General features: G+C 42.8%; 1 protein-coding gene across 1 annotated transcript in view; it reads right to left on the bottom strand.

Moving 5' to 3' along the window:
- MED27 (mediator complex subunit 27) overlaps window positions 1–19,694 on the bottom strand; it is a 208,806-nt gene that overhangs the window by 137,319 nt on the left and 51,793 nt on the right. The window contains exon 3 of the mRNA XM_060101070.1: window positions 3,824–3,954. Coding sequence (XP_059957053.1) covers window positions 3,824–3,954 — 131 coding nt within the window. The remainder of the gene's footprint in view (window positions 1–3,823; window positions 3,955–19,694) is intronic.

The following is a 19,694-nucleotide window of genomic DNA, read 5'->3' as shown; positions in this document are numbered from 1 at the left end:
AGATGGCTTGCTCTGGAAGAAGTCACCCCTAAGTCCAGAGGACACTCAGGCACCCTGTGGACAGGCCCACGTGGGGAGGAACTGAGGTCTCCCACCGACAGCTGGCACCAACTTACCTGCCATGTCAGTGAGCCACCTTGGAAGTGACCTTTGAACCCTGGCCCAACTTGCAGACGACTGTGGTCCTGGCTGCCATCTGACTGCAATATTATGAGAGGCTCTGAGCCAGAACCATGCAGCCAAGCCATTCCCAGGTAGGATCCACAGAAAATATGGGCGATTATGTTTACTGCTATTAAACCACTAAGTTTGGGGGCAACTTTTTACGTAGCAATAGATGACTACTGTAGCACCCCTGGAGGATTCGTGTGTTGTTTTATAAGGGAGTTCAAGGGATTTCCGTAATTACAAAGATAGTTTATGGTCATATCATACTTACAGTAAAAATTCTGTAATGAGTCATGTCCTACAGATAAAACCACAATATGGCTGATTAACAAGCAAATTTAAGTATTCCACAGGTCAAATTATACTACCTTAAAATCTAAGAACTACATTCAATAAATGTTGGGATGTGATACAGAACAATATTACAATTCTTCTTGAAGGTTGTCTTTTGTTTTTAAAAATTATATATTACATATGCATAGAAAAATATCTAGAACAATGTCCATCAAAACTTTAACAATAGGGCTTCCCTGGTGGCGCAGCGGTTGAGAATCTGCCTGCTAATGCAGGGGACACGGGTTCGAGCCCCGGTCTGGGAGGATCCCACATGCCACGGAGCAACTAGGCCCGTGAGCCACAACTACTGAGCCTGCGCGTCTGGAGCCTGTGCTCCGCAACAAGAGAGGCCGCGATAGTGAGAGGCCCGCGCACCGCGATGAAGAGTGGCCCCCGCTTGCCACAACTAGAGAAAGCCCTCGCACAGAAACTAAGGCCCAACACAGCAAAAATAAATAAATGAAAATAAATAAATAAATAAATAAATAAAAGCAATGTGTCATTTAAAAAAAAAAACTTTAACAATAACTTTCTCAGGGTGATGGTATTATTATTTTTTCTTTTCTTTTTTGATACCTTTGGTTTTTTCAAAATGTACAATATGTATATATTACTAGGGTCCTATTTTTTAGTCTAAAAAAATATATATGATCCAATTAGGCCAGCAGCTATGCATTACTGGTGTCTCTACTCTGGACATCTAACACTATAAGTGGCACATAGTAGGTGCTCAGTAAAAGTGAACAGAATGTCCTTTAGCTGTAGATCCTGCCTACTGGACAGTCACTTTACAAAGGGATTCCAGGATAATGTGAGTCCACAAAGCTCAATGATGTGAAAAGGTAGCAGTCAATTTTCACAGGAAAGAGGCTACTAAGTAAAGGAAATCATTTCAACGTTGTATTCTTAGGACGCCGTAACCACTTTTCTCTTTGAAACTAAGTATTTTGAGTGATTTATTATAAATTTATAATGACAGTTGTTTTCTTTCTTTTTTTTTTTTGGCATGTGAACAGAGTCTGTTGATTGCCTTGGTGCTTAAAATAGTTTCTAAGTGTCCTCATAATAGCATGTCACCTATAAACAGGTTTCAAGCCAATGCAAATTAACAAATGGTGAACAGATGGACTAAGAACTGACTTTTGTCAAGAGAGAGTTAGCAACAAACACTTTTGGCTCCAGTCTTGTGGGACCATTAGAAAGTCTTTCACTTCTCGCCAAGCATCTTGCCTCAGTAGACAATCCAAGCAGAGAAGGTGACAAGTTATAAGGGCCCATTAGACTTTTGAGAGTCGAAAGCTGAGATGTGCAGAACCACCACATCAACACATGAGAAGCATCAGACGGAAGGAGCTTCCTGCCAAATGGTGAAAACTCTCTCTATCCTGCATCACTCAAAGAAACTGTCCCTGTAGTCTCCGGAAAGGATGGCACCTGTGCATGCAGCAGACAAAAAATAACTTGTTGGAGGCTGGCTGGTTATGTTCATCCCATCCTGGAAGCACATGTTAACTGTGAAGAAAACCTGAAAGTCACAGAAATGGTGGCCTATGGGTGTCCACTGGTGAGGGCAAAGGTCCCCAGAGTCATCTCCTGCAATCTCCCCAGCTCCTGAACGGCCCTCCTCCTCCTCGTTCTCCGAGCCTCCCCCTAATGTCATCTCCTTGGAGAGGCCTTCTCTGACCACCTGTTTTAAGCAGTCGCCCCTCCTAACCACCCTATGTGTTCCCTTCCTAAGTACTAATCATAACCAGAAATCGTTGTATTAATTTGTTTAGGGGTACTTGTTTTTTGTCTTTTCCCCCCAGTTAAACCAAAAGCTTCAGGAAGATGGGACCACGTCTGTCTTGCTCATGATTGCATCCCCAGAGCCTAGGGCAGTGTGTGGCAGAGAGCAGGCATAATAAATAGCTGCTAACCAAAGAGAAAATAAATGAGATCCTGTGTAAAGGCAAACAACCGAATCTCCCCTGCAAACACTCCTTTGGACTGGAAATTTTAAGATGTAGTTTGTAACTGAGGATGTAAGCAAAAGAGGGTACAACAGGAGGGCGGGTTGGGCTGGGCAATGTGTTTAAAGACCAAGTCGAGCTTTGGGGAGTAGTGCCCCTTTCAGGGGAGTGTTCATGTGGATAGAAAAGCTACTGGCAAAGACTGGTGTGCTTCAATTTCTGACCCCACATCACTGACTGAGCCTTGGCCTTCATCGACTGGGGCTTCTAGTAAAGAACAACCCAACGGGTGGAATAATTGCGGCATATTCGAAGGAATACTACACAGCAACAAAAAAGAACGAGCAACCTGGACGAATCTAACAGATATTGTGTTGAGTGAAGACAGCTGATATAAAAGATTACATATTGTGTGATTCCATTTATACGAATTTCAAGAACAGGTAAAATCAATTGTTCAAGGAAGTCAGAATAGCTGTTAAACTTAGGGAGGGAGGCAGTACTGGGAACATGAGAAGACCCCTGGGGGGTTCTGGAAGTGGTGGCCACGTGGCTTGATCTGGGTGGAGCTACACGGAGGTATACACATGTGAGCAACCAGTGATCTGTACACTTTACGGTGTCTGCTCTCTCTCCTACTGGGAAAAGGAAGAGCACATATATTACTATTTTAAAAAAGAATAAGTGGGCCTAGCACTGATTCTAATCCCAGCTCTACTGGATTCCCTAGATGGCCTGCAGCTTATCACAATGTGCTCCTCGGCTGTCTCATTTGTAAGATAAGGAGAACTGCCCTTATGCTCTGCCAACTCTGGGAATGTGACAAGGAAACAAAGAATAAGCTCTGAGGTATCCTGAAGTCCTAGAGTCACACACAAACCGTGTAAACTATGAAGTGCATTATAACTGCTTCTTTTAAGACCTACGCTGTGACAAAGCGAGAGAGAGGCACGGACATATATACACTACCAAACGTAAAATAGATAGCTAGTGGGAAGCAGCCGCATAGCACAGGGAGATCAGCTCGGTGCTTTGTGACCACCTAGAGGGGTGGGATAGGGAGGGTGGGAGGGAGGGAGACGCAAGAGGGAAGAGATATGGGAACATATGTATAACTGATTCACTTTGTTATAAAGCAGAAACTAACACACCATTGTAAAGCAATTATACTCCAATAAAGATGTAAAAATAAAAATAAAAAAAGACCTATGCAAAATAGATTACCTACATGTTTGGTTTCTAATCTTAACAGATACCTTTTTAAAAGAAAGAAATGACTTTGCAAAAACCAGTTTCCACTAGTTAAAAACAAGCACAAAGCAGACGTCACCCAGGACAAAAGTATGTTTTTTAAACCCAGCACTCACTGAGGCGGTAAGACAAGAGTCGTGGGTTGAGCCTTTGGTCTACGTTTAGCAGATACTCCCATCTGGTTAGCAGAACGTTTCAGCGACTGTTGATTCAAAAGGCCAGATGCCAGACCTGCATGGTACTGCAACTGCAGAGAAAAACCAAATAAAAGGGGAAGGAAAATAACATTTGGTAAAAGCTAGACAAGGGGTATTACACTATCAATACTTGATACATCTTACCGGCTCAGAACGTTCTTAATAACTTCAAATACAGCTGCTAACATTTTGCTTCAAGGAATGTATTTATAAGGAGATAATCAGACAAATAGGAAAAGAAACATGAATAAGGTGTTCATCGTGGCATTACAAAATGATAAAGAACTGGAAACAATCTAAATGCCCAACAATAACTGGGAAATTGGGTAAAAAGAACTTTAAAACATCATTTTGTTGAATTAAAAAACAAACAAACAGGTTACACTGTAAACAGAGAGACACTTAAAACCATGTTCTCTAAAATGTTAACAGTGTATTTCTAAGTAGTAGAATTGGGATAATTTTTTACTTTGTTTTTCACTACTATTCATATATGCTTTATGTAAATGGTTTTAAAGCTTATGTCATTTTTTAAAAGAGGAGCCAGTGGGTTTCCTTAAAGACAGATTAGTTCTGGGAACTCTGGCTACTGTCATGTCTTGCTTATAATAAAAAGCATATAACTCATAGTCCACTGCGGTAAACCAGGAGCACAACAGGCTTACCATAAACAGATTCAAACATACCGCTGGGCTGCTGTTTCCAGGGGTTAAGACACAAGTATCAATCACAAGAATAAGCACATGAATATATCTTACGACAACGTATACAAATGGATATAGGTTCACTGAACAGAACTGGTTGGAGGAGTTAATTCCACTCCATGTACATGCAACTGGAACAATACAACTGGGGTAAGGAAGCAGTAGACTTTAAATGGGCTGACAGCCAGCATCCTTTGCTTTGTTCATGACAAACTGCTGAGTTTCGAGGTTACTTAGGACAGATCATCTTACTTTTCTAGACTTTAATTTCTCTATTGGAAAAGAGAAATAATACTGCCTAATTCTAAAACAAACAGGACTTTTCAAAAAATCTTCTTTATAGAGTTATAATTTACAAAAAATAAAATGCACACATTTTAGGTGTACAGTGTGATGTTCTGACAACGTATACCTGTGACACTGCCACCCCAATCAAGATACAGAAAATCTCCATCACTGCAGAAAGTTCCCTGGCGCCCCAATGCAGTCAATCTCCCTCGCCCCCAACTCCGATCATGAGGATCTTTCAATTTAAAATACAACTCATCACTCTCACTCATTGCCAAAGGAAGCTTATATCCAATTTGACATGGGACCATGACTCCCATCTTTCTTTTTAAATCCCATACTTTTGTATTTTAGATCTTAAGAGCTGTCATTCATCTCTATAATAAAATTATCCTTGAAAGGTGTCCCAATTTTCAACAGATGTAAATAAAGCATTCAGATGTGAAAATGCCAAGCTAAGAATTTGGATTGAGATCATTTATAACATCCAGCATGTTTCTTCCTCCCTTCTCAAATTAAGCAAGGTCTTTCAAACATTTATTTAGAATTAACTAATATACAAATAGTAATTCATTTTGAAACTCTGAATCAATTTATTTTCAAAATGCTCTTCCAAGGCATAGATTTCCTTTGCAGAGTCAGCTACATTACAGCTCATGGTAATGAAACTGGTGACCACCATATAAAAGGGGCCGGGCCCTGGATGCAAAGGGTAATAACATTCTGAAAAATAAATGGCCTCACCTAAAGCCATTGGGCTGCACACAAATACAGAGTGGAAGAAAACAAAACCAATTGAAATGATCTGCTTCTTGAAAGTGGCTATAAAAATGAAGATATCCAGTGACCCAGTAATACTGAAATGTCTGTGTTTTGGAGCATCCATATTGCTTTTTAACAGGCTCTTGATTTACTTGGTCGATTTGCTGTGGGAGCCTTATGGCTGCACAATACAAGACAAAGATATATCACATTGATAATAAGAACGGAGCTCTTCTTGGGGTGGAAAGGGGGGGCATAATTTGGCTCTAACAACTCATCGCAGACCAATGAATTTTGCTCAAATTTGTTTTTCTGCTACAGATTTCTTAAATGGGAAATCGATGGAAGCAAGGGACAGTACAAGTTTGAAAGACGATGTTTCAAAATGTCAGCTACTTGGGTTTCGATCTTCCCCACCAGAATTTGCAATGAGTGCAATATGCATGGAGCTTTATGGAATTAAAGGGAAAGACAGCTTGGCAGGGGTCCCCTCCTGGCTCAAGGAATCGTCTCTCCTTTTGGTTCTCCTTCTTCTTTGTATCTTATTGGGGTCCATGCAGGCTCAGCCACTCCAGCCCTGCTGACTCTTTGGAGGGGACGAGTCCTGCTAACCACGCAGAGCAGCACGGTGATTTTGCCCACCTGGCATCAGTTTGATCATTTGCCCAAACAAACAAACAAACCCAAAACAGCAGAGATGCATGCTAGCTGCTGTCTTTCAAAGGGTTCCTTTGAAACTTCTACCATCTGGGACGCTCTTAATGTACACCACACCCCTAAGAGCACATGAAGATGGAAGGACTTTTCTTCCCCCCAAACGAAACCTGCCTTTGAAAGCTGACTCACAGTGATTAAGCAACATTTGTTCACCATATATACATTTCCCAGTTTCCAGGAGCACAGCTCCGACTGTCAAGATCTATAAGGAGCCCATTAAATATTTACCGAACCATCTTTATAATGGGAGAAAAGGTCAAAGTTAATAAAACTGACAGGCAGCTCCTGTCCAACTGGATTTATACATTATTTAAGCACTAAATACTCCATTCCATGAAACACAGTTTAGATCTGAAGAGATTCTTGGAAAATGTTCACTCAGACAATGGTTCTAGAACAGCAGAAGGGAGTCCAGAGCTAATCTACAAATTAACATTAAGAACATATCACTCCCCAAAATACTGCCGTAAGTTTTCAATTACAGGCTCTGTAATATTTTCTATAAAAGTACATTTTAATAAACATATGTGGCTTGGGAACAACTCTATTTCAAAAGGCAACTTATCAAAGTTATAATGTGATTTTTCTATCCAAGATCATTTCTCCATTAATCAGCAAGAATAAAATGAAAGAGGGAGAGAAATAAAGCAGTCCATTCTTTTAACTTTCACATCTCACAGCTGTGGGGAATGGGAGTGTTCATGTGGTCAGCTGCGGTGAGGGGGCTCTTTATTTACTGGTAAGTGGCCACTCCGCAGTAGCTGCTATTTCCATGTTCTCTGGATTTTGAGAACATTTCTCTCAGTTCCTGTTTTGCTATCTATTAATGTCAAACTTCTATTTTCTAGGACTAACCTCAGATTTTTCTGTCAGTTCTCAACCTAAAGCCCTTTCTAATCAATTATGTCTACTAATTAGCTCTATATCTGAGATATTTTCAACAACTCATAATGATCTGAGGGAAACACCATTTTGAATTAGGAAAACCTCGATTTACTGCATATTTCTTAAAGTACTGCTGTTTTATTAATATTAAACATGCACAAGTGTTGAATGTTACCAGGTAGGGTCCTGGTAAACTCTAATGTACAGACTAAGAGCCTCTATAACAAGCATTCTCTTTGAAAATGTGCTACTGAACTCTGTTACTAACAAGAGCTTCGCGGTCTTACACATCTCACTCCCCTCTCTGCAAAACATGCGTTATGTTTTCTCCAAGGATCCACCTAGCTCTAAGGTTTGATTCCTCTAGGTTTCTAAAGAAGTTACATGGGTATTTGACTTCACCACAAAGTGTTGAAGTAATGTCCCTACAATTTCATACAACAGCAAACCCTTTTCCTCTGGATAGCCTAAGTCTTTACTGCTTTTAAAAAAGTCCAAATCCAATTAGCTTTAATATGCTTCAAATTACAAGTAACAAAATGTACTGGAAGGAAATGACATGAAAGGAAATTATTTTAAAAAAATAGGACTCAAATGCAAAGTTTCTGACTTAAATCTCGGGTTCAGAAAATCAGATGAGCAATGATCCCCCTGCTTAGTTCTCCAACTTGTTTCACGTCTTCCACGTTGTTCTGAATGCTCTACCTGCTCCAAAATAGATAAAGGACATGTTCTGCAATGGACAGAAGTTTGAGAAGAAAATAGAAGGAAATTCATCATACCGATTACATTCAATATACTAATTAAGCCAGTGGCGTTCAATTAGGCCTAGTACTTAAAAGCTGTAGTGTTTCCTAGAACCTCCCAGGGGTCCATGGTACAGCATCTATTCATAAGCAACACTATCCTACCCATGCCATATGGCCTGAATCTCACTTTAAGAAAACTGACATTCAAAAATCTCAAAATTTATAAGCCAGATCAATGAAGGCTTGATTCTTCCTACTCTGAAAACCATTATTTCGTTTTCAAAGACTCACCAAAGGCTTCTTTAAGGGTGGGGGCAAGTTCAACGACAACAGCAGCAAGACATCTCCGAACCTTAAGGCATTTCACTTTATTTCTAAAAATCACTTTACACAGAGTTACATATACGTTCCTAAGAACACTAGGAAGATACATTGGTACTTCCAGTAACTAAACCCTTTGGATGAAGAATGAGACAGAAGTCAGTCATAATAAATTCTGGCTGGCTTAGAGCAGGGCCACAGGAGGGGAAGAGGAGATCAAGGCTGGGGAGCCCCTGGGCCTCCTCCAGTCTCCCTCGGGCGGCTCCCTTCTCCCAGCAGAGCTCCTCTCTGTCACTGGGATTTGGCACCAGGTAAAGTAGCCTGGTGTTCTTTCTTGGTCCAGGAGTGACGCTGGCCACGAGGGAGACATACCTGGAGGATACAGCCTTGTTACTGATTAGTCTGCATTCTCTGCAACCTGCAGGGTAGTGCATGACGTACAGGTGATGCTAATGAATTTGTCAGCTCTTAAGTGGACTGGCAGATTGGTGAAACTGCCCTGGCCTGGCCTGGCCTGGCCTGTCACTGGAGCCAATCTAGAGAACAGAATGACTCCATCAGACAGTCCTCTTAAGGCTGGTCTCTTACAAAAGCAAACACACAGCTTTGCAGGTGCTCACTGCTGTGACAGAGCCATGAAGGAATCCTTTCTCCCTCTTACTCTAATTGCTAAAAAAGCGGGCATGTCTGAACCTCTCCGCAGGCTTGAGTTCAGGAAAAGGCATCCATGGGGACTGCACTCGGATTACTTCAAATCACAGAATTCTCATGTCAGACAGGAGTCTTAGTGAAGCCTCCCCTCACCACACCCCACCCCCACTTTACGGGAGAGGAGACTCTGACCTTAAAGAGGTCACACATATCACAAGAGGGAAAAAGGCCATTCAAGGTTCACGTTACACATCTTTTTCCTGTGGTTTTAAGTGTGCTGCATCTTTCTAACCGGAGGACCTGGCATTTGTTATCTCTGCTTCAGCAATGACACACAGGTCTTCTTCTCGGGCAGGCGGGAACTAGAGCTAAGGGAGCGGGGACGGAGCATCACTAGCATTCGCTGGCTCTTGTCTGCTCTGTTCGCTCTGACCTCTTGCAGGCGCTGAGATGTCACATGGTTTTCCCTCCTACTGACTCCAGTCATGTCTAAGGTGGGGAGTTTGGGGAACTCATTCATTTTAAGGTTTTAATATCATTTGGCATCAAAAACTTTAGAGAAAAGAAACCAAGGAACCATAGAAACCTCAATGTTGTCAGAAAACCTAAATTCTAGACTCAGCAGTAACACATCTGACCTTCCTAAGCAGCCTTGATATCAGTTGATGGGGCAACTGTGCTAGGGCTTCATGGGTTTTCATAAATTATCTTATTGTCCGGGAGAATCCACATGTGTATTATCTGTTTTTACTTAGGGATCATCTTTGAGAATTTGTGTAATACATCATGGTAGTAAGAGGCAAGGGCACTATCCACGTAGGACCACTTCCCCTGCAGATCACTGATCATAACAACCAGAGCTGGTTGGCATAAGTGTGCTGACAATCTTTCCAAGATGCAAGAGTGCACGCCAAGCTCACGGCCCCAATCTAGGGACATCTGACACCGGGATCAGTTCATGCCACAAACACCTGGATCAAGCCACACGCCATGAAGCTGGCATATGTGTATGTGGCACTAGCAGGGTGGGGGAGGCTAAGGTGAGATTTTCATACAGTCATATTTCTCCTAAACCATTAAGCTTTCAACTAAAACCAATATTTGTGCAAAACTAGGAACACTTCGTCACCACTTCGAGTTGCAAAAACCTTTGCCCCTCATTATTAAAATGTGTTTTGTTTCCAGCTAATGAGAAAGAACCATGTATTACAATAAAGCTCTGTTTCTTCTTTGGAACATAATTCTAAGGAAAGAAAGAAGCAAGGTTGCCTGGTATTATCTGTGCCAAGGAAAACAACTACAGAAAAATAACATAAATCTAACTGTTTTGCTCAGGTTTTTATCTAAATATCAGATAATGATATTAGCTTCTTTCCTCATTTTGTCTCCTACTGCTTCTTTCATATAGCCAATATGAAAAAAAAGAAAGAAAGAAAGAAAAAACAACCTTAGATTTGAGCTTTTATGGGTAAATGATTTTTTTTTTACTTGGGCAAAACAGCATCAATAAACCATAAGGAAGCCTCCAATTTATTTGCCTATTTGTTCTCTACTGGGAAGCTGGGTTTCAGGCCTTTCAATTACCATGAAAGCCGGACACCAAATCAGGGCTGTGCTTCTGCTCAACTGTGGCATCATTTCCATGCTAAAGGCCATTTGGGTTTCTTTTTTCCTACATATGAATCCTCAAATGTCCAAACTTCAAAACTGTCAAAGAAGTAAACAGAGAGCATGGATAGCAGTCTTTTTCTTTCTTAAATATCTGCAATGTTTAGAGTTGTTTAGAATTGTTCCTCTGGAGTGTTCCAGAACTCACACCTTTATTAATAGGCCTTTCTCCACAACTGCCCCTTTTTACACTACAGCTGTACGCATGTTATCATACTTCAAGGAGGCCAATCAGCTGGAAGAGTTACCACTCATATATCTAAACAGATCCAATAAAAAGCAAACCGTGAATGTGGCTAAAAATGGAGGAAACAACCATCGTAGTAGGGACTGTTTGTAGAGGCAGAGAGAAAGCAGACAAAAGAAAGCGAAAAAGAGACCCTAACAGACAGACAAGGGTACACAAAAACTGGTGTTCCCCATCTCCTGTTAACCACCTTGCCTTTCATACCAGGCTTTCAACCTGTTTATCCTGCACAGTCCTGGAGAGCAATGCACAGGGTCATAAAAATCATGTTGGAGGGCCCCTGGGCCACTGAAGAAGATGAAGGCAGGATATACAAATAGGATCAAGGCAAAATCCGACAATGCACTAATGAGAGCATTCTAACAGACTATTAAACGATGGGGACAATGAGAACATGTCCTCTGAAGAGGGACAACATGGGGGCAGTCTTGCTCACCTACATTCATATTAGAGGAAGCAGTCCATGCCAGATGGGCCATCATGTTCTTGTCTCCAACTAAGCCTGAACCACCCCAGAATAATTATCCATTTACACACTATACTATATCCAACAAAAAACAAAATGTGTCCTTGACCTTTCTCTATCACTGACCAAAGACAGAAGTAGCAGGGAAGAATGACACGCCCCAGAATTAGCTTTATATTTCCACCAGAAATGGCAAATACTAGTTTTCTATTGCATACCTAGGGCCTGGATCAAAAGTCTAAAATGGAAGGCTAGAATTAATTATGTCTAAGGTGCCTTCTAACACTGAAATTCTATGATGTTGTATTTCTCTATGAAAATGCAGTCTAAACTTGCATTGGTGAAATTTAAATACATTTTTGAAACACAAACATTTTATCAGTCACCAGAAGTCTCTACTTAAGGCAGTTAAAGAAGGGAAAGGGCTCTTTGTGATGTCTGATGCTTGGCTGTTAGTTGAAATCTAGCGCAGTGCTAGAGGTCTAGCAAGTAACAAATGTTTGTTGACACACACTACTTTGTTATTCTTCCCAAACATTCATAGGTGAGGCCTGGAGGAAGAACTGAGTATTCCCATATAATAGGTGTGTCCCTGGATATTTCTTTTTTTCTCTTCCTCCCAAAGAAAACAGAGATTTTTCAACTGAGAAATGAGTAAAATGACAACCACTGGACACTTCCATATCTCAATTCTAGACACTGAATTCTAAGCATTAGTCATTTGCCGACTTATCACTGAAAAGATTTCAGTCGAGAAACCAGTAAACATGATTTTTTTTAAATTACCAATCTGATCAATTTAAAATTATGATTAGATTATTATAAACTTCTTTTATGGGTAGTAAAAATGATTCCTATGTGCTCATAGTCAGTCAGTTTAGATTTAGTTGGACAGTTTAACTCTCCCTTCTTCTAATGTCATGAAATGCTGAGTTCTGCTTTAAGCATCATTTTCATTACCATCAAAAGCAGCCCCCATTGGCTTCTTCTGCTTCCTTCCATAAACATCATAAACATCTCCAGCGGGAGCCAACTGGCTCCAAATCAGGGATCTGATCAGCCTCAGCCCCAGCCCTTGCTTACTCAGGAAATGAAGCAAGGAGGCGGGGAAGAGGGAAAGGGAGCACAGAGAAAACTCAGAAGGAAGAAGAATGGGAAACAGGCATACGATCACTGACTTTAAAAGATACATAACTATGATGTCAGACAAGCTGAAAATAACAGGAGTGGAAGCAAAAGGCCAGTGGCTCAGGTCGGAGGCCTGTGAGAGCAGGAATCAGGAAATAGAAGAAGACATTCAGGAAGACACTTTTTTTGTTGATCATTTTTAACAACTGCCTTTTCCCTTCGGGAATAGGAGGAATAAGGCCTGGTGGCTTGGGGGCAGTAAGTCCAGGGAGGCACGTGCTTTCCTTTGTGCTCTGGCAGCAAAGGCTGCAACTCCAGAGGCAGTGTGGTCCCCGGGGTAGGAGGACGAGCTTTGTAGTCAGACAGCCCCGAGTTCAAACCTCAGCTCAAGTACGAGTTATTCTGGGCATTTCTGGGTGTTTCCTCTTCCCTGTGAGCCTGTTTCTCCATCAGCCCAATATGGGGGAAAAAAAAAAGATTTCTCTCACAAGGACAAAGCTGTTCTCTTGTTGACCGAGCACACTCCCTAAGGCAGACTTCACAAGTGCCTTTTCCTTATCTCACAACAACCCCACGGAGAGAGGTATCGCAGCCTCCTTTTACAGATGAAGAAACGGAAGGTCAGTCATAGAAATTAAGTGAAATGGTTCGTGCAGAAGATGTAAGCACAGGGCCCAGCGCCCTGGGAACAGACAGAGTTGGTCTTGTGATTATCAGAAGTGACTATGCCCCAAAATTCGCCTCTTCCAACAATGCCGAGAATGACCGAATTTTCACAAAACTGATTAAGAGTATATCACCTTTCAATCAAATACTGTCATCCTAAACATGTCAGATGATAAACTGGTAAGTGTAATGGAAAAAAGGAAAAAGTACCCCCCATCCCCGCTGTTCTGAATGAGTGAGGTATGCTGAGAAGGAGCCCCAACTTGGTTCCTCTTGTACAAACGAGGAAAAGGATCCATCACGCTGGTGACACCTCACAGCCAACTCTGTATAAAACTCTCCATAAAGCCCAGGACAGCTGTATGGAGCCTAGGGAGACGCTGTAAGCACTCAACACGAAAGGCACCCAGAGGATCAGCTGGGAAGCTCCTTCTAGCACACCGTGGAGAGTGGTTTTTAAAGCTACGAACCACCTAAATGCCCAGAAACTTGGCTCAACCTTGACGCATTAAACAAGCAAGTTACAGAGTATTTCTTAGGCAGCTAACAAAGTATTCAGCACTGGAAGATCAAAGTCTCTCTGCAGGCTCCCAGAGTACAGTCTTCCCTAGGTATCCACGGGGGACTGGTTCCAGAACCTGCCGTGGATACCAAACTCCGCAGATGCTCAAGTCCCTTATATAAATGGTACAGTATTTGCATATAACCTACACACATCCTCCCGTATACTTTAAGCCATCTCTAGATTACTTATAATACCTAATACAATGTAAATGCTATGTAAATAGTTATAAAAACAATGTAGATGCTATGTGAATAGTTGCCAGTGAGTGGCAAATTCAACTTTTGCTTTTTGGAGCTTTCTGGAATTCTCTTCCCAAATATTTTCACTCTGCAGTTGGTTGAATCTGAGAATGCGGGAGCCACGGATACAAAGAGCCGACTGTACTTGTTTCCTTCCTTATCGGCCTGTTGAAGGTTTTTTGTTGGTTTAAGTTCTGACTGTGAGTGTCTACACAGGAAGTATGAGAAAAGGCAAAGCAGGAGTCCATGCAGGATTTTCCTATGATAAATGTGGGGTTAGGATTTTTTCTTTTGGAAGGAAAAAAAGGCAAAACTCATACATAGAATGGGTATGTTTTCGGTTTAAAATGAACAACAGGTCAGCGTGAAACTTCTACTGATCAACAGGACTGAGGTACGACTTCTACTGATCTTAATCTAATTAAGAGCGTAGGTAAGTAGTCAACTATGTGGATATAAACCATGAGCCCTCTACTTAACCACCCATGAGCTTCGGTGAGTTGTTCAACTTTCCAGAGCCTCAGTTCTCTTCTATTACTGGAGATAATACTGCTACTCGATACCACTTGATTACCCTAGAAACGACCTGGGGTTTCACAGAGCAAAACCACAGTCAGCTTCTTGGAGTTAGCGAGAATTAAGTACATGAAAGCACTGAGCAAAGTGGCTGGCACAAAATACACACTCAAGAAATGTTAACTATGATTATTATTACTCAGCTGAGGCTGTTGAGCCATTAACAATTAGACTGAGTGTGAGGGGTGACTAAGCCAATAACTGGAAGGCCTTGCCTCTGATGAAAAAACCTTAGAGGAGATGGACCAGTGAAAAACGGGCCTGTTTCTGGGTGGATCTGGGTGAGGGGAGTGCACAGAGTTTGGCAGGACCATAAGAGAGCTGAGCCCCTGACACAAAAAGGGCTGCTCTGATGTGCAAGTTACTTACTTCTATGATGCTTGGCAGCCCTACTCAAACCCCAAATTGTGCTGTAAAGAACAAGTCAAGCATACAAAATGGGGACAGCAGGAGGCAGCTGGGAATGTCCAAGAAGGAACAGTGACAACACGTCTATAACCAGCCACATCCATCCAGAGGTGAGAAGCAGCCTCCTTTTGGACCAGAGAAGGGAAAATAGTAGGCAACTGGTGCCACAGCCAATGTTTCCTTTTGTTACACAATACTCAAATAAATACATTGCCTTTCCCCTTAAGTACCTGGCAGGTAGGAGCTGAGAAGAGCTGAAGCTAGTTCAAGCCAGTCCAGAAGTCTTTCTGAAGCCCCTTTTATAGGGCTGACCATTAGAGAATGCAATAAATGTTGGCTGGGAACGGGATGGCTTGACGGATGCAGAGCACAGCGCTAGACATGGATGGATATAAAAAGAAATGTCCTCTGCTTTTAGAGGGCCGAGATCTGCCTGGAATGCACGCTCCATAAGAGCAGCCAAGAGCACCGCAGAGCTCCTTAGTCCTCATCGTTAGGTGCCCTTGTCTAGAACAACGCTCCGCATGACAGTAATAATAACACGAGCCAGTGTGTGTGTAGGACTCATTGTGAACTAGGTGTTATTCTAATTCATTTAACTTAATCAAACTATGCAACCATCCTATGAGGTAGGTACTATTATCTATATTTTACAGATGAGGAAACTGAGCCACAGGTGGTAAGTGGCCTGCCCAAGGTCATGGAGCCCAGTCAGTGGCACGGTCAGGCTTAGAATCTGGACAGCCTGGCCCCAATGTCCCTGCTCTGTAACCACTACACTCCACGGCTTCTCCAGAACTTGGCATGTTCTCAGGAAGGATTCTTAATTTTATTTTTATTTCCTTTTTGCTTTTTTTTTTTTTAACAAACCCTTGTGTCGAAGTATTTTTTAAAATAAATGAATACATGAATACATAACTAGCAGGGGACGGCTAGGGGAGATCTGAACTAAATGACAGAGTACAGTGGGAATCTGGACTCTGAACCACCTTCTTGCATAAGGTCCCCACAAAGTGGGAGGATGATGGGCCTCTACTGCCTCCCCTCCCTCCCCTTTCCTCATCTGTAAAGTAGAGATAATAGTACCTACCGCACAGGGTGGTTGCATAGTTTGACTGAAGTAAATGAAGTAGAATAACACCTAGTTCACAATGAGTCCTGTATACACACTGGCTCATGTTATTATTACTGCTATGCTGAGCGTTGTTCTAGACAAGGGGAAAAGGCCCAGCTCAGCCTTCTCAGGGTGCAATGAGCAGTCACACCCAGTTAATAAGGGTTTGCTGTGAGGCTCCCTGGGAAGTAGAGAGAGCAGATGTGTCCCCAAGCAGGCCCCTTAGAAAACGGAAGCAAGCTTGTGCCATGCGGCCAACCGCTGCCCAGCTCACAGCCACTCTGACTGCTGGCACTTGCCGCCTCTTCCAACTCCCTGCAACCAGATGCTCTTGACTTGCCCTGTTCTCTTCCAGGCCTCCGCCTGCTGCTATGTGAGTGGACAAATTTACACACACCACCTTTTCACCCAGTTAGTGCCTTCTCACACCTGAGAAACAAAGGATGGACAAGAAACTGGCATTACAGAGCCACAATTCTTTTTTTTTTTTTTTGCAATATAAAAACATGTAAAAAGTTTTCAAAGTCAAAAGCTTTCTCATCGGGGTTTCCCTGGTGGCGCAGTGGTTAAGAGTCCGCCTGCCGATGCAGGGGACACGGGTTCGTGCCCCAGTCCGGGAAGATCCCACATGCCGCGGAGCGACTGGGCCCGTGAGCCATAGCCGCTGAGCCTGCGCGTCCGGAGCCTGTGCTCCGCAACGGGAGAGGCCACAGCAGTGAGAGGCCCGCGTACCACAAAAAAAAAAAAAAAAAAAAAAAAAAGCTTTCTCATCAATACAGGCGCCAAAACTCCTGTGGCAGCAAAAACGGACATGAACTGATGTGAGTCTATTTAAATCTTAATTTATCTCACGTAGTGTGAATAGTCAAACGTTTTGCTACACAATATTTGATTACAGGGTACTGCCCCAGACCCCGCTGGAGGCATTCGTAGTATATGAACCATACTACCTTTCAATAATCCAAAATATTCAAAATCCAAAACACAGTCAGACCTGAAAGCTCTGGATAAGGAGCTGTGAAGCCGAGCCAGGCAGTGGCGAGCGGGCCGGGCAGCACGCGTGACTTCTCATCACGCGGGTCTCAACCTGAACTTCACCTTCGCAGAGAGCTTCCTCTGGCCACCGGATCCAAAGGCGCCTCTGGGTACTCTCCATCACACCGCAGTGCTTTACCTTAATGACGGCAGTAAACCCAAACAGGTATTTTATACGTATTGTTCGTTTCTTTGTTTAGTGTTTACGTCCCCCGCTCTACCCCACCCCCAACACATACACTAGAATAAAAGCTCCACTGAAACCCAGACTCTGGCTCTCTTCGTCACCACCGCAGCTCCGCCACTCAGAACAGTGTCTGGCACACTGTTGTAGCTCAGTAAGTGCCTGACGAACGAATAAATAAGAAAACACTCAGAAAAGGCACGGAGGCATCGCAGGAACGGTGCACAGCCAGACCCACACACCCTGCCTACACAAATTAAAAATCCATATACTCCCAAGCAGTATGGATTTTTTCACACCCTCTGTGGACTTTACTTGGTAGGCGGTCGGGGGAGGGGTGCCACTGAGGATATCAGGCAGGGCAGCGGTACAACCAAAGGGTGCTGTAGCCTTATTCTTCAAAACGGCCTGAGATCCTCTGCCATCAGAATCACCTATAGGGTGCCCACCAAAAATGCAGATTCCAGGGCCCCACCTTAAATCTGCTGGATCCGAATTTCTACCAGGGAGCCCAGGAATGAACACTATAAGAAGCAACCCAGGCAGCTCTCAGACACACTAAAATCTGAATCCATTCACAGTATAATCTCAAAAACATTTGTTGACTCACTGATTGAAGAAGTCAGTCTCTAGCTGGAACCCACCGAGAATACGCTACACAGGGAAACCTGAGACAAGTAACCATTAGCTAATCTAAGGACACAACACTAGTTGGACCACCACGTGGATTCAGGGTTTTAAACATAGATGCAATATGCGTCCAGCGTTGAGAAGCTTCCGTCTTTCCAAATCCTATAAAAAAAAATCTGACTGTTTCATGCATATATTGTTGAAGACTGGTGGAGACAGCACGATAGGGACACACAGTAGAGACTGAAAGAGCGTTTAGAATTCTGAGACCCTACTCCAGCTCTAACCTACACTTGATTAAGCAAATACAAAACCTGCATTGCAAGAGTCTTCAAATAGTTAAAATTTCAATCTTTATAAAAAAGAAAACCCATCAGATTTGATTGATAAGTGTACTTTTTAAAACTAAGAGTAAAAAAGTGAAGATTGGCAACATTTTTTTGCCACATAATTTGCTTTCTTTGCCTTTTTTCACAGCACTGCACATAAATCAAAGAAATGCTAAAGAGGTCCATATATCACCAACTGGCATTTCAAAACTATTTACCAAGTCTTTAACAGACACAGGTCAGAGTATGGAAAACTATGACCAAGGAGGCTGAAATTAAAGGGAGAAAATTAACTCAAACACTAACAGAGAGTTAATTAAGTTTACAAGTAACTTTCCAATGAGCAAGTTATGATATTTAATAAGAATAGCCTCCGTGAAGCAGGGTTACAAACTATGCAGGGGGGCGGGAGGGGGGGTGAGGAAGACAAGCCAACAGAATTTTCCAAACAAGAATGTATATTTGAACAAGCTGCCTTTCTATGATTAAGCACCGAAATCTGGGAACAAGGCTGGGGAAATGATGTTTTAATAAGGTATGAGACAGGCTTGTGAGCTGCATTTTGCATTACCCTTGCAAAAAAAAGGGGGGAGGAGGGGTGTCCAAAAGTTGCAGATCAAAGTATACAGGCTACTATGTGTGTGTGAGCTGCTGCTAAAGGTGGCACAGAGGTCAAGAAAGGTGGACTTACATGGGCTCGACTTCCCATACAGAAAATGCAAAGACCCCTCAAAGGCAGCATGCTGAAATGGGTGGCTTATGTCCTCATTTTCAAGGACAGGAAGAGATGTAAAAGGCTTTTTACTTGTCTGCCTTCATCAGCTCAGCTTACCATAACAAAACACTGGGAGGCTTAATCACAGACACTTATTTCTCATACTTCTGGAGGCTGGCAAGTCCAAGATCCAGGTGCCAGCAGACTTGGTTCTCAGTGAGGGCCTTCTTTCTAGCCTGCACAAGGCCACCATCTCACTGTGTGCTCACGTGACCTGTTCTTTGTGTGCTCCAGAGAGAAAGCGCTCTGGTCTCTCTGCCTCTCCTAATAAGGATGTCTAATCCCATTATGGGGGCCCTACTCTCAGGACCTCATCTAAGTTAATCACCTTAAAGGCCCCACCCCCTAATACAATCACATTGAGGTAACATTAGGGCTTCAACATATGACATTTGGGGGGGATATAAACATTCAGTGCATTAAATGGTCCATCTGTTCAAGATGGCACAGGCCTGGTGAGTGCCTGGCCAGGTGCTCCACCATTATTCCAAGAAGCAGGGCTGTGTGCACTGGCACCAGAGCCATGCTTAGTCTTGGGGACAGCACCCCTCCTCCCCGTCACTAGAGCACTGCTGGCCTTCCCCTGTCCCAGCACAAGGGTAGTGGCTCTAATTTTAATGGAGTCACTGCTTCTTTGAGAAGTTCAGCTTTTAACACTGCAATCACCCCCCACGTACTCTCGC

Source organism: Mesoplodon densirostris, chromosome 6 (genome assembly GCF_025265405.1).
Source record: "Mesoplodon densirostris isolate mMesDen1 chromosome 6, mMesDen1 primary haplotype, whole genome shotgun sequence".
NCBI lineage: Eukaryota > Metazoa > Chordata > Mammalia > Artiodactyla > Ziphiidae > Mesoplodon > Mesoplodon densirostris.
The sequence above is the reverse complement of the archived record's forward strand: the minus strand, read 5'-3'. Positions and strand labels throughout refer to the sequence as shown.